The sequence below is a fragment of the Humulus lupulus genome, chromosome 8 (genome assembly GCF_963169125.1).
Source record: "Humulus lupulus chromosome 8, drHumLupu1.1, whole genome shotgun sequence".
NCBI lineage: Eukaryota > Viridiplantae > Streptophyta > Magnoliopsida > Rosales > Cannabaceae > Humulus > Humulus lupulus.
The window spans coordinates 30,658,431-30,671,112 of NC_084800.1; the positions used below are offsets into that span (position 1 = coordinate 30,658,431).

Genomic DNA, 12,682 nt, shown 5'->3' on the forward strand with positions numbered 1-12,682 from the left:
GGGAGTTAGGATAAGAGACCCTCAAATATGGTCTATCAATTCAACGTTTGAGTCGGCAAAACTGCCAAAGTATGTAGAGACGAGAAGAAGAGGATCCTTTAAGAATGCGATAGGGAGTATGATGAGTGGATCACAAAGCCTCACTTTTATACATTTAACTTTTTGTTTATTTACTTTTTATTTGAGGGGGAAAAAATATGAGATAATATATATTATAAAAGATAAGGAGGTGCATCAAACATAAGTGGACACAAATGGGTCCCATTTCAGTAAAAGAAAGTTTGATTAGATTACCCTTATATTGTATTGTTTCCTTTTCTACTTTTATTACAATAATAAAGCGTGGGCCGTGAGACATGTACTCCTCCGCGCTATAATTCTCATCATCTCGTCTCATGACGGAGCCACATGCGCTTATTGTTTGGGGCTTAAGCCCTCTCAATTTTTAATTATATTATTATTTTTGTTAAGAAAAATAGAATTTCAGTCCCTCCTAAATTAAAAATATATATATAAATAGCCTAGTCTCATTGTGAATCCTGATTCGGACTCTGTTATCGTGTGTGATATTAATTAAAATTTTAAAGATTCTTCAATAAAATATTAAATGGTTGAGATTCTAAGAAAAGATTGGGGATAATTTTTTTTTAGGTAAGCTTTGGGAGATCTTACCTATGAATATAAATTTATATATATATATATACAAGCAATGCAATTTTGACATTAGACAGCTCTTTCTTCAGTGTTTAACCAGCTAATGATGATGATGGTGGTTTGTTTTATTTTCTGTATTTATTATTATTAGTATATTATACTGAGATCGGGATAGGTGGCATCTGTCACATGCTTGACTATCACATGGTATGCACATGAGAGGACACTGCCCCCCCTTTTTTTTTAATGTTTGATCAATCCCTTTCTACTTTAGTTACAATTTGACGGCAGAGCAAGTTAGCGTAACTTCATAACTTGAATTGAATCTAAGGATGTTTTGTATAATTAGTTGTTTTTGTATAATGTCATATGAAAAAGAAGTTAGTCTCATAAATGGCCCTACAAATGCTTTGCCGAACGGGACTCAATTCAACTACCTTGATGGGCTATAGGCCCAGTGAGCGCCAAAGCAACAAAGCCATTTTAGAAAGGGAAAGATATATATATACCTCTTTTCATCTGGTTGAAGCTAATTAGAAGAGGCCAACTCTTACAATGGGTGTAACCTAAGGAAGATATCACACCATACTCTTTTCTCCAAAATTGTTGGCAATCGTATCTGCCAAAAGAATCTAATCTATACAACAATTGGCTTTGCCTTTTACAAAGTCTCCACTTTGTGAAACTCTTCTTGCTCTGCTTAATTGGATGATCTCCTGGTAATGACATCCACAAACCAAAGATGCATCATATTTTCATTTTGTGGATATTTTGTATTGCCAAACCTCCAAAAACACACATTTTCTCTTCTTTTTCGGGTAGAAACTGGCTGAAAATGCAATAACCCAAAACTCATCAAAAAAGGAACGAATTATAATCAGCTTGGCTGGCTGCCATTGTTATCTACATCGCTTTCATGTTCATCTGCAGCAGAAATCATATTTAAGTCATCTGCTGATTCCTGATCTGTAGCAAAGTATCCATCCTCTGGAGGCTTATAGTCCCTTCCCCTCCAAACCACAATCTGCTCCTTATCAAATGTTACTGGTATGCAAGGCACCAGATCCTGCAACAATATCGAATTAAATAAAAAAAAACTCAAGATATAAAACAGTATGAGAGAGAGCACCGTAAAGTATAGTGGCCCATTTCCACAATAATGTAAATGACTAAATTCATTAAATAAAAATCTTAGATCAGAGTTTTAACTAAAATGAAGACTAGGAGCAAGTGCGCCATCATGCTTATCTCTAACATGTAACTTCCTTCTTACAAATCTTTAACAAATGAATTGGGATGAAAAATGGAAAGCAAAGTTATGACACCCGGGTACAGTTAGAAATATGAATACGCTCGAAACAATGGCAAGGGACGCAGCAGTGGAAATAAATCACAGGACAGCATTTTGCTGTTGACAGGCAGCACCAATTTTACTCTTTTTTATGTTTTTCGTACTTCTAAAATAAATGAAAGCAGTGTTTCCATTTACAAATTAATGAATAAAAAAAGAAAGATAATTCACAAATACAGACATATGAGTGGATTAGGCAGTTCAGTATTCCATAAACAAAATGGAAAGTGGGAATTAAATCACCTTGTTTTATCTTAATCCTACAAGCGACTTCTATATGAAGGTTAGAAACAAACAAGGGTTGAAATCATATAAAGATAGCATTGAAATTATGTAAAGACAACATGCAAGTCTTTATGCGAAAGGCATGTTAATTAAAGGATGCAATTTACCCTTAGTTTGCAGCCTATTTTTTTGTAATCACTCCTCTCAAGACCTTGGCAATCGATCCGAACCAAATCAGCAAAGATAAAAGCATCTCTGACCATTGGTACCAGACTACCATAGTAACCGTTCTTGGCTGCAATTTCAATTGGTTCCATTAGTGACCACAAACACTATACCATACCAACCTCTGAAAACCACAAAACAGAAAAGGAAAATACCAAGTTTTGTTAAAACTGGAACAGCTAATCCTCTCTTTCTCATTTCCTTTGTTTCCTCTATGCTTAAGCCATCAATTGTAGTTTTGATCAGCCTTGGATATACGGGCTCATGAGGTCTCCACAACATTAATGGAATTACAGGCCTTTTTTTAGGATTATAGTTCCTGCCTCTGTACAACATAAGAAGACCACCCTGTTTGTGGATAATTTTTCCAAAAGTTTTGTCCTGTAACAAAAACATGAAAATATTATTTAGAACTTCTCCAAGAGACGAGGAATAATATAAAGATCTTTAACATAATAGTATTAACAAGAAGAAAATGCAGACAGAAACACAACAATATATGTTAGCAGGTGCTAACATGCTGTGCATCAGATAAACAAGAGATGCTTTTAGGAAATCTGTAATGAATTCTGGGTGAGAATAACAATATTTTTACATTGGGAGGGGGATTCAAACTTGGGACCTCCTCTTTGTGGTGTGGGGAGATATGTAGCACTTAGTGGATACGCCTATGACCACAATGAGAATAACAATATAGCAGTAAACAATTTCCACTGAGCTTGCAAGTAGAATTGTTGAGAAGAAAAAAGCACAAAAATAAATTCGCAACTCGACACCCTATGACATTACAAAACTAGCAATCACATATCCATTCAGTAAAATCAACGAAATGTTTTCTTTTTAAAGACAAACTTAAAGTTTTGATAAATGGTAAAGGCAAAATAAGAGTTAGGCTAGCAGTACGCACAAAAAGTTGATGAGGTTTTGTGAAGGAAAACAGGGATTTGAATCAAACTACTTCCAAGGTGTTTTAAGTTGCTGGAATGGTGATATGATAAAAAGTAATTAATGTACCTCAAGCTGGGTGCACACATTTTTCATATCAACAGTTGGAACACCTAGACATTTTATCCTCACTGCTTCAGCATGTTTCCAATGATTGTGTATGTCATTCAGCATATTATGAGTTAAACCATCTCTTCCTACAAAAATAGCAGAAAGCTAAACAATGGAGACAGAAATAAATAAATAAGTAAAAAGGGGAAAAGAAACAACATACAATCTTTTTACTACTATATGTTAACTCAATTATGGGAATGTAGAAGCCACGTGATAGAACTACAGAATAGCTGAAAATTACAATGCAAGATTAAGACGTGATATTAATTAGCAATGCCAATACGCAATCTCAATGAAAGTAACTAGATTACTATTTCCAAAATACAAGGGTCTTCGAGCTTTTGCTTAAACATGAGATTAGGAAGCACCAGCAATCGCTCTTTTTTCACCGTGCGAGTAACATCAAAAGCAAGAAGCTATATTTGGCCATCCAGACAGACCCTGTCATCTCTTGTTATGCCTATTAAATGCCGTAGCAATAAAATTCAAACAACCCAGCTACCAAACACATTGTAAGCTTTAAAATGTTGTTCTCAAATGAAAATTGTTAAAAACCATGAACCCACATCTAAAACTAACAAAGAACAAGAAAGTTCCACATTATATTCAGCGAATCATAAAACAAATTCCAAAAGGGTTCATACCCAGATTGATTTGACGCTTGGTTTTGTGCCTCTGACACTTCTCCACCAAAATCTTCCTCTCTGCCCCAGTGAGCGGGTCACCCTGAATTCTATTTCTCGTCTCCTTCCTCTTTTTCTCCAACTTCGGGTCCTCCTCCTCCGCTCCCTCCACGGACCTGACCTTCGGGTCCAACGCTGGAGCACAAACCCCGGTCCATTCACGGTCAACCCTGCCGGGCCCAAACGGCGAGTACTTCGGTTCCCTTAGGCCAATGGGCCGTACAGTTGGGCTGGTTTCCGTGTAACTATACCTGAAATCGAACGGAAGCTCTGAATGAATGGGTTTCAAGCCCGTACGGTCAAGCGAGGAAGGTGGCCGATACTGGGGTTTCTTCTTTTTCTTGAGATAATTGGTCCTGGTGTTAGGGTGGGGGTCAATGTTCTGGGGTTCTGGAACGAGCGAGGGTGGGGGTTTGAAGGAGTAGTGATCGTAGAGATTGGAAGAAGAGAGGTGGCGCGTGTAGCACGTGAATGCAAGCGCGATTGGAGATTGATTTTGGCGGGAGAGCTTAGCGAGGAACATTTGAGAGTTTTAGCTGATGACTAGGGCTAGTCTCTGCGAGTTTCCGGAGAGAGTGAGGGTGTGGTATATGGTTGCCTAATAGCAGCTCCAATAGTACAGGGTCAGTTGTTTAATTTCTACCGATCATCTTAAAATATAATTTTTTATCTTCTTTCCTAGGAAAATTTTAATATGTATGCTTGATAAGAGTTATAATTACAAAAAAATACTAGATATATTAAAATTTACAAAATAATGCTAATTTTTTGCACATTATCCAAAATATCATTTTCACTTCTTCCTCATTCTCATTTCTCATTTCTCTCTTCTCTCTTCTCTCTTCCCTCTCTCTCTCTCTTATTTCACTCTCTCTCACCTCACAACACCACCACCACACTAAATATTATATTTCGAACAGATTTGGACATGATTTTTGGGTTTTTTTTGCGATTTTTTTCAGATCTAAAACTCTGAAATCTGCAAAAAATCGACATTGCTCGATGGTGGTTCGATGGTGCTCGATGCCAGCTCGATGAGACCTTCAAAATCATGATTTTTCATGAAAAAATGACTTTGCTCGATGGTGGTTCGATAGTAGTTCGATAGTGGCTCGATGGTGCTCGATGCCAGCTCGATGAGACCTTCAAAATCATGATTTTTCATGAAAAAATGACTTAGCTCGATGATGGTTCGATGGTAGCTCGATAGTAGTTCGATAGTACTCGATGGTGCTCGATGCAATTCTTGTAAGAGACATAATTTTTCACTCGGGTGTCCGTTTGGGGTGATTTTTTTTTTATTTTGGGTATTTTTTCAAAATCTACACGTTTGACATGTTAATATGCACATTTATGAAGTGTAACACTTGTAAAAAAAATACAAAAGTGCAAACATACCTCATGGTTAAGACATCTTTTGGTATATTTTTAAGTTTTAAACTTCCTAAATGTGCATATTAATATGTCAAACGTGTAGATCTTGAAAAAATACCCAAAATCAAAAAAAAAATCACCCCAAACGGACACCCGAGTGAAAAATTATGTCTCTTACAAGAATTGCATCGAGCACCATCGAGCACTATCGAACCACTATCGAGTTACCATCGAACCATCATCGAGCTAAGTCATTTTTTCATGAAAAATCATGATTTTGAAGGTCTCATCGAGCTGGCATCGAGCCACCATTCGCTGGGGCCTTCAAGATCAAGATTTTCATAAAAAAATTACTTAGCTCGATGGTGGTTCGATGGTAGCTCGATAATGGCTCGATGGTGCTCAATGCAAGTTTTGTAAGAGACATAATTTTTCACTCGGGTGTCCGTTTGGGGTGATTTCTTTTTTTGATTTTGGGTATTTTTTCAAGATCTACACGTTTGACATGTTAATATGCACATTTGGGAAGTTTAAAACTTAAAAATATACCAAAAGATGTCTTAAACATGAGGTATGTTTGCACTTTTCTATTTTTTACAAGTGTTACACTTCCCAAATGTGCATATTAACATGTCAAACGTGTAGATCTTGAAAAAATACCCAAAATTAAAAAAAAAATCACCCCAAACGGACACCCGAGTGAAAAATTATGTCTCTTACAAGAATTGCATCGAACACCATCGAGCACTATCGAACCACTATCGAGCTACCATTGAACCACCATCGAGCTAAGTCATTTTTTCATGAAAAATCATGATTTTGAAGGTCTCATCGAGCTGGCATCGAGCACCATCGAGCCACTATCGAACTACTATCGAACCACCATCGAGCAAAGTCATTTTTTCATGAAAAATCATGATTTTGAAGGTCTCATCGAGCTGGCATCGAGCACCATCGAACCACCATCGAGCAATGTCGATTTTTTGCAGATTTCAGAGTTTCAGATCTGAAAAAAAATCGCAAAAAAAACCTAAAAATCATGTCAAAATCTGTTCGAAATATAATATTTAGTGTGGTGGTGGTGTTGTGAGGTGAGAGAGAGTGAAATAAGAGAGAGAGAGGGAAGAGGGAAGAGAGAAGAGAGAAGAGAGAAGAGAGAAGAGAGAAATGAGAATGAGGAAGAAGTGAAAAGGGCATTTTGGGTAATATGCAAAAAATTAGCATTATTTTGTAAATTTTAATATGCCTAGTATTTTTTTGTAATTATAACTTTTATCAAGCATACATATTAAAATTTCCCCTTTCTAATCCACACTACTTTTATTAATTTTTTTCATAAAAATAATTTAATGCTAAGTCTCTTACAAAGTTGTAAATTATAGTCACACACATTTTTATTTAATATATTATTTTATAATTATAAATATTATCATACTAAATTTTTTAAATCCATATATTAATATAAATAAATATTACATAAAATTTAAATTAGACGAAATTTTAAACAGCTTATAAAATGACATAATCATAAATAATCAATCTAACATAATTAAAAAAATACTAATTAAAATGATTTCCAAATTTTGACCATATGTGCTCTACCAAGTCTGCCTGAAGATTGCGATGAATGTTTCTATCACGAATTTAAGCATTTCTTTGAAGCATTGTCGGGAAGTCAGAAATAGGTTTATGCAATACTTCAACCATTAGGGTGTCGGCGGAGTCGTCATCATAATTAAAATCAAACAAACTCTTATATGCATTTATTTCATCATCGACAATAATGTTGTGCAATATGATGCATGCATACATAATATCTTTGAGAACATCTCTTTGCCAAAACACATGTTGGTCCTCGTACAATAGGAAAACGAGATTGAAGTACTCTGAATGCTCGCTCAACATCTTTGTGTACTGCTTCTTGGCATCGAGCAAATAATTTTCTTTTCTCTCCTTGAGGCAGTGGGATAGTTTTAACAAATGTACCCCACTCTGGATAGACACCATCTGCTAAATAGTACCCTTTGTTGTATTGTGTGCCATTTATTGTAAACTAAACTCTTGAAGCTTGCCCTTGTAAGATATCGGTGAATAATGGGGATTGATTTAACACGTTGAGATCATTTTTGGATCCTAGAACACCAAAAAATGCATGTCATATCCAAAGATCTTGTGACGCAACTACTTTGAGCATGATTGTTGGTCTGTCGTGATCACCTCGCGTGAATTGGCCTTTCCATGCAACTGGGCAATTTTTTCCATTCCCAGTGCATACAATCAATGCTTCTCAACATGCTTGGAAAACCACGCACCTCCCCCATTTGAAGTAAGTGACGAATGTCCCCAGCATTGGGCCTTCTTAAATATTCGGTCCCAAAAATATCATTCACTCCCCAAACGAAATTGACTAGACATTCAATAGCAGTGGTTTCACTAATTCGAACATACTCATCAACATAATCGGCAGGTGCTCCATATGCCAACATTCGCATAGCAGCGGTGCATTTCTGTAATGGCGAAAGCCCCCTTCTACCGACTGCATTAAACCTCATATAGAAATACTCCGAATGATTTTCTAGAGCTTGCACTATGCGTAGGAATACGTGTCTACGCATTCTAAATCTTCTTCGAAATTGATATTCTGTATACACTGGTTCATCAGAAAAGTATTCATCAAATAAACGTTGGTGTCCTTCTACATGACCCCTATCAATGTGGGCTCTCTTTCTTCCTTGTCTTGTTGAGCTACCCCCATCCATGAGCGCTTTGAAATATTAATCATCATGATCGTTAGTACACTCTGCAATTATGATATCCTTTAGACTCATATTGTTGTATGGATTCGGAGAATTTGGCGAATCCATTGTCGAACTTAGAGTATATGATATTTGGGAATGAAAGATGAATGAGAGAGTAAATGAAGGATTGAATGGAGAGTTGAGTAAAAGGAAGATTGAAATTTGGTATTTATAGATGTTGACGCGGTTCTTCGCCAACAGGTAATTAAGAAAATAAGAGAAAGAGATTAGTGCTTAATCATGAACCGAAACAGATGAATGATCTTTAAGTGGACTGATGACACAATTACGTTTTTCTAGGTGGTTCAAAGGTTAAAATCATTCTACTCCACCAGCCAATATTATTGCTATGCTTCTGGTATTCTTTTACAAGGTATTTCGTTACACAATAAAATCCAACCCTTTGCAACTCCCAGGGTCTCCATATTTATAGGAGAGGGCACCTGGGAGTTGGTAAGGGGGGGTCATCCCATGACCTTCTGACCCATCATGTCACTTCTGTGACATTCATGATTAATTCCTAAAACCTGACAAATGAAGTGTGGTCTAATCAATAGGTAAGGGGGATAATGGGTCGCACGGCCCAACCCAGTCGTGGGTGCCTGAACACGCACGTTCATGCGGCGTGTCCGAGAATTCAGGGATATATCAGACACGTGATGTCTGATATATGCACGTTTACATTGCGTGGTTGACTTTATAAAGGGTCACAACTTCCCAACTCTAGCTCGTGCCTCGAGCTGGACGCCTTCTTGACCTGCGGTCTTTATTTTCCTGACTCAGTCCTTAAATAATCTCGAGGTAAACCTTTGGTTACCTCGAGCTAAAGAAGTAGGACCTGACGACAACAGCTCCGGTCATGTGGTATCCACGTGGCTGAGATATAATTAGGCCATATCTCAGCTCGCTAATAGCCTGTGGAAAATCAGGGCGTACATGTGCCCCCCAAGCCTCTGCTCGTGGCACACGACACCATCTGGGGCCACAGTGGGGGCTTTTAGGCTTCTCCATGGACTCTCCATATTCCACCTATTACGCAGGCGTCGAATACGTGGAGCATTGTGGTTGGTGACGGTACGTCTTCCGAGAACCGCATTAAATGGCCTAGCCTATCCCTAGCCGTCTTTTCGCCTTTCGAGTGGAGAGCCTCGGATCCCATATGAGGGCAATCCAACGGCCCTCCTCACATGGCCTTTCACGTATATAAAAGGGGTGGCCACCTTACGCATGGGCCACTCGTTTATTTGAAAATTTTCTAAATTTCCCATCTTCTCTCTTCTCTCCCTCAAAAAACCCTCTTTCTCTCCCGGTTACCATTCCCAACAGTCCAGAAGATCAGGTGAAAGGACCCCTTTGAGGTCTTGGAACCAGTCATTCCGGCAAAGCCCCAACCCAGACGACCCCTTCATCCCCCTCACAGCAAAACATTTCGTAAGTTCTCTGACTGTGCATGTTTTAAATATTCTTTTTACTGTAGCCTAGGTAAATAGTTACTGTAGCTGCATGCAATATTCTGCTGGTTTTTTGTGGGTATGAGGGGTGTAGGTTTTTATTTTAGGGCATCGATTGTAGAAGAAAACCATTTAGGAGCATGGTTCATAGTAGGGGTGCACATTTAACCCGCAAAACCCGCCCGACCCGAACCCGGAGAACCCATTTTTTCGAAAAAACCGACAAAATCGGGTTTAACCCGACCCGAACCCGAAAAAATTGGGTCGGATTCGGGTTTGCAATATATGTACTGTCGGGTTCGGGTGTAACCCGAAACCCGACTGAATTTTTTAAAAAAATAAAATCGAAATAAATAAAATCAAAATCTGAAAGAATTTAACCCTAAACTTTATACCCGACCCCCTTTTTTTTTGTTCTTCTCCTTCATTTTCAGTCAAGCGGCAGCCCAGCCCCAGCCTCTCCCTCGTCCCTCCTTCGATTCAAGCCACCATCATCAAGCACGGCAGCCTGAGGCCTGAGCTGAGCCTCCCTCTTAGTTCAAGCTTCAGCACGGCAGCAACAGCAAGGAGCAGAGGAGAAGAGAAGCCGAGCCGAGTGCCACTGCCTTGCCTGCCGCTGACCCAACCCTTCGAGACGAGCCCGGAGCCTCCCTCACCCTCAGCTCTCACGCGGCGGCACCACCGGCCACCACCAGCGGCGCAACACGCCTCGGTCCGGTAAGCACAGCTATACATTACATAATACAGATTTACATTTAGTATATATATGTATATATATAATATATATATATATGTTAGGATAGGCAGGGGGTTCGGTTAATATATATATGTATATAATATATATATATATGTTAGGATAGGCAGGGGGTTCAGGGGGCATGGTATCTGAAAAATCCAAGCTTTTCGGCCCAAAATCAGAAATGGCCCATCAAACCCGAAATTACACCCGAACCCGAACCCGACTAAACCCGAACCCGAAAAAATCCGAAAATTTCGGATCAGTTTCAGTACCATTTTTCGTAACCCGAAACCCGCAAAACCCGAACCCGATGAACCCGAAACCCGAAAATCCGACCCGTGTGCACCCCTAGTTCATAGGGTGCGTTTTCTGGGGAAATCTTCTGGGTAGGATTTTTGGTATGCTTGTTTAAAATATCCAGCACTTTGGGTGCAAAACCGGGTAGCTTAGGGGACACACTTCACAGGCAGTTTTGCACCTCTTGCCTACTGAAACTTTCCTTCCAAGGCAAACTTTTACCCTGACCCTCCTGCCACACGAATTCCGAGTAATCGGGGATCTGTTGGGAGCACAGGCGCGTGTTCATAGAACCGCGTGGTCTCACTCTCCACGGGCTGAGATTACCTCAGCCCGTGCAAAGGAAACACTTCTCTTTAGATTCTCCTTTATGTTTAGGTCACCCTTTCTAAAATTTCTTCTTTTGTTCACTAAGCGACCAGATGGGACCCAAGAAGAACGCTCCTAAGAGGATCGCAGGTAGCTCGTCCTCCCAACAATCCAAAGGAAAGGAGGTGATGACAGACTCCCCAATCCCCGTCTTCGGGCCGGCCGTGGAACAGGAGCTCGAGGTGGCGCCCGATGCTTTCTTTGAGGTCGAGAGGATCATCTCGAAGATCACTGACCAGGGGAAAGTGAATAAAATATTCCTTTCCCACAACATCGAGCTGGGGAGGGGCGCCCTGATCGCCTGACCTCCCGCAGAAGGTGAGCGGAGCTGCGCACCGCTCGACGAGGAGTATGCGGCTTGGAGTGACGAGCACTTCAAGGCTGGGGCCTTCCTCCCGCTGGACCAGTACTTCGCTGACTTCCTCAATTACGTGAAGTTGGCTCCTTTCCAGCTCCCCCCCAACTCCTACCATTTGTTGGCAGGGTTGAGATATCTGTTCCTGAAACAGGAATGGGAGGTCCCCACTCCGGCGGATATCTTGTATTTTTTCTGCCTCAAGGCCAGCCCGGAGCAGCGGGAGCGAGGCGATGGGTTCTACTACTTGACCCGCTTTCCAAACACGGTTGTGGTCATCGAGCTGCCCTGCCACCCCAACGACTTCAAAGACCAGTTCTTTATGTCCAAGGGGTTTCGCAACTGCGAACTTCATTACTTCAACCGTCCTCGTAAGTGCCTTTTACTCTTAGCTCGTAAGTTAAGTATTGGTTAGCTTCCCTTTATCAGTTTCTGACTTAGAACAATTCTGCAGCCATTTTCGCGAGGATAGACAAGTCTGTGATCCTCGGGAGTCAGTACGAGACACTGGCGGGTTTGCCCCCAGTGAAAAGGACTATCGCTAGCTCGTGACAACGAGACGATGTTGGCATGCAAACTGATCTCTCCAGGCCAGAATTTGGCCCTGAGGAGACCCCGGGGGCTTCCCCCAGCTCGCGAGATGAGGCCCATCCCCGAGGAGGAGGCCGCGGGGGAAGGAGAGGATGAGGACGAGGTGCCCCTCATAAGGAGGAAGCGGGCGCTGGAGGTCGCCCAAAGAATGGACGAGGAGAGGATCCGGTCCGGAGCAGCCGCAGGTCCCTCTGGGCAAGGTAATCCTTACATGTTTAGGGGCTTAGATAGGGCCACCGCCGATCCTCGGTTAGCTAGGTTTAATCCCAACCAGCCCGTCCAATGCCATCGAAACAACCCCGACCTTGACGTAACCCTACTCCAGTGTGTCGATCGGCTCGTGCTGGATTACGAGAGTAGCCACCCTAGGGGTACTGTAGTCGTAGACAACACCTTAGCCTCTAGGCCGGCCCTCTTTGAGGAGTATGGGACTAATCTCCGGTCGTGGCCCTCGCTTCGGGAGGGCACTGTAGCTCCGAGTCTTAGGCAGTATGTAGAATAGTCTAGTCGC

At 40.8% G+C, this 12,682-nt stretch overlaps 2 protein-coding genes across 2 annotated transcripts; both read right to left on the reverse strand.

Moving 5' to 3' along the window:
• Positions 1-1,135: 1,135 nt before the first annotated feature.
• Positions 1,136-4,819, reverse strand: LOC133796620 (CRS2-associated factor 1, mitochondrial). The gene is made up of 5 exons (XM_062234219.1): positions 4,159-4,819; positions 3,470-3,597; positions 2,611-2,836; positions 2,398-2,525; positions 1,136-1,720 (listed from the first exon to the last, which is right to left on the reverse strand). The coding sequence occupies exons 1-5, from the start codon at positions 4,718-4,720 to the stop codon at positions 1,532-1,534; spliced, it is 1,233 nt and encodes a 410-aa protein (XP_062090203.1). The 5' UTR covers positions 4,721-4,819; the 3' UTR covers positions 1,136-1,531.
• Positions 4,820-7,215: 2,396 nt separating this feature from the next.
• Positions 7,216-8,330, reverse strand: LOC133795225 (uncharacterized). Its single transcript, XM_062232681.1, has 2 exons — positions 7,884-8,330; positions 7,216-7,578 (listed from the first exon to the last, which is right to left on the reverse strand). The coding sequence occupies exons 1-2, from the start codon at positions 8,328-8,330 to the stop codon at positions 7,216-7,218; spliced, it is 810 nt and encodes a 269-aa protein (XP_062088665.1).
• Positions 8,331-12,682: the final 4,352 nt, after the last annotated feature.

What these genes read in the sequence shown, in the direction of transcription:
- LOC133796620 (XM_062234219.1), bottom strand. Translation starts at nt 4,720, where the DNA reads ATGTTCCTCGCTAAGCTCTCCCGCCAAAATCAATCTCCAATCGCGCTT. An exon ending in CAAGCGTCAAATCAATCTGG is followed by an intron (nt 3,598 to 4,158) that starts GTATGAACCCTT and finishes CTATTTTTGTAG; the next exon opens with GAAGAGATGGTTTAACTCAT. An exon ending in AAATAGGCTGCAAACTAAGG is followed by an intron (nt 1,721 to 2,397) that starts GTAAATTGCATC and finishes ATATTGTTGCAG; the next exon opens with GATCTGGTGCCTTGCATACC.
- LOC133795225 (XM_062232681.1), bottom strand. Translation starts at nt 8,330, where the DNA reads ATGGATGGGGGTAGCTCAACAAGACAAGGAAGAAAGAGAGCCCACATT. An exon ending in ACTTACTTCAAATGGGGGAG is followed by an intron (nt 7,579 to 7,883) that starts GTGCGTGGTTTT and finishes ACTATTTAGCAG; the next exon opens with ATGGTGTCTATCCAGAGTGG.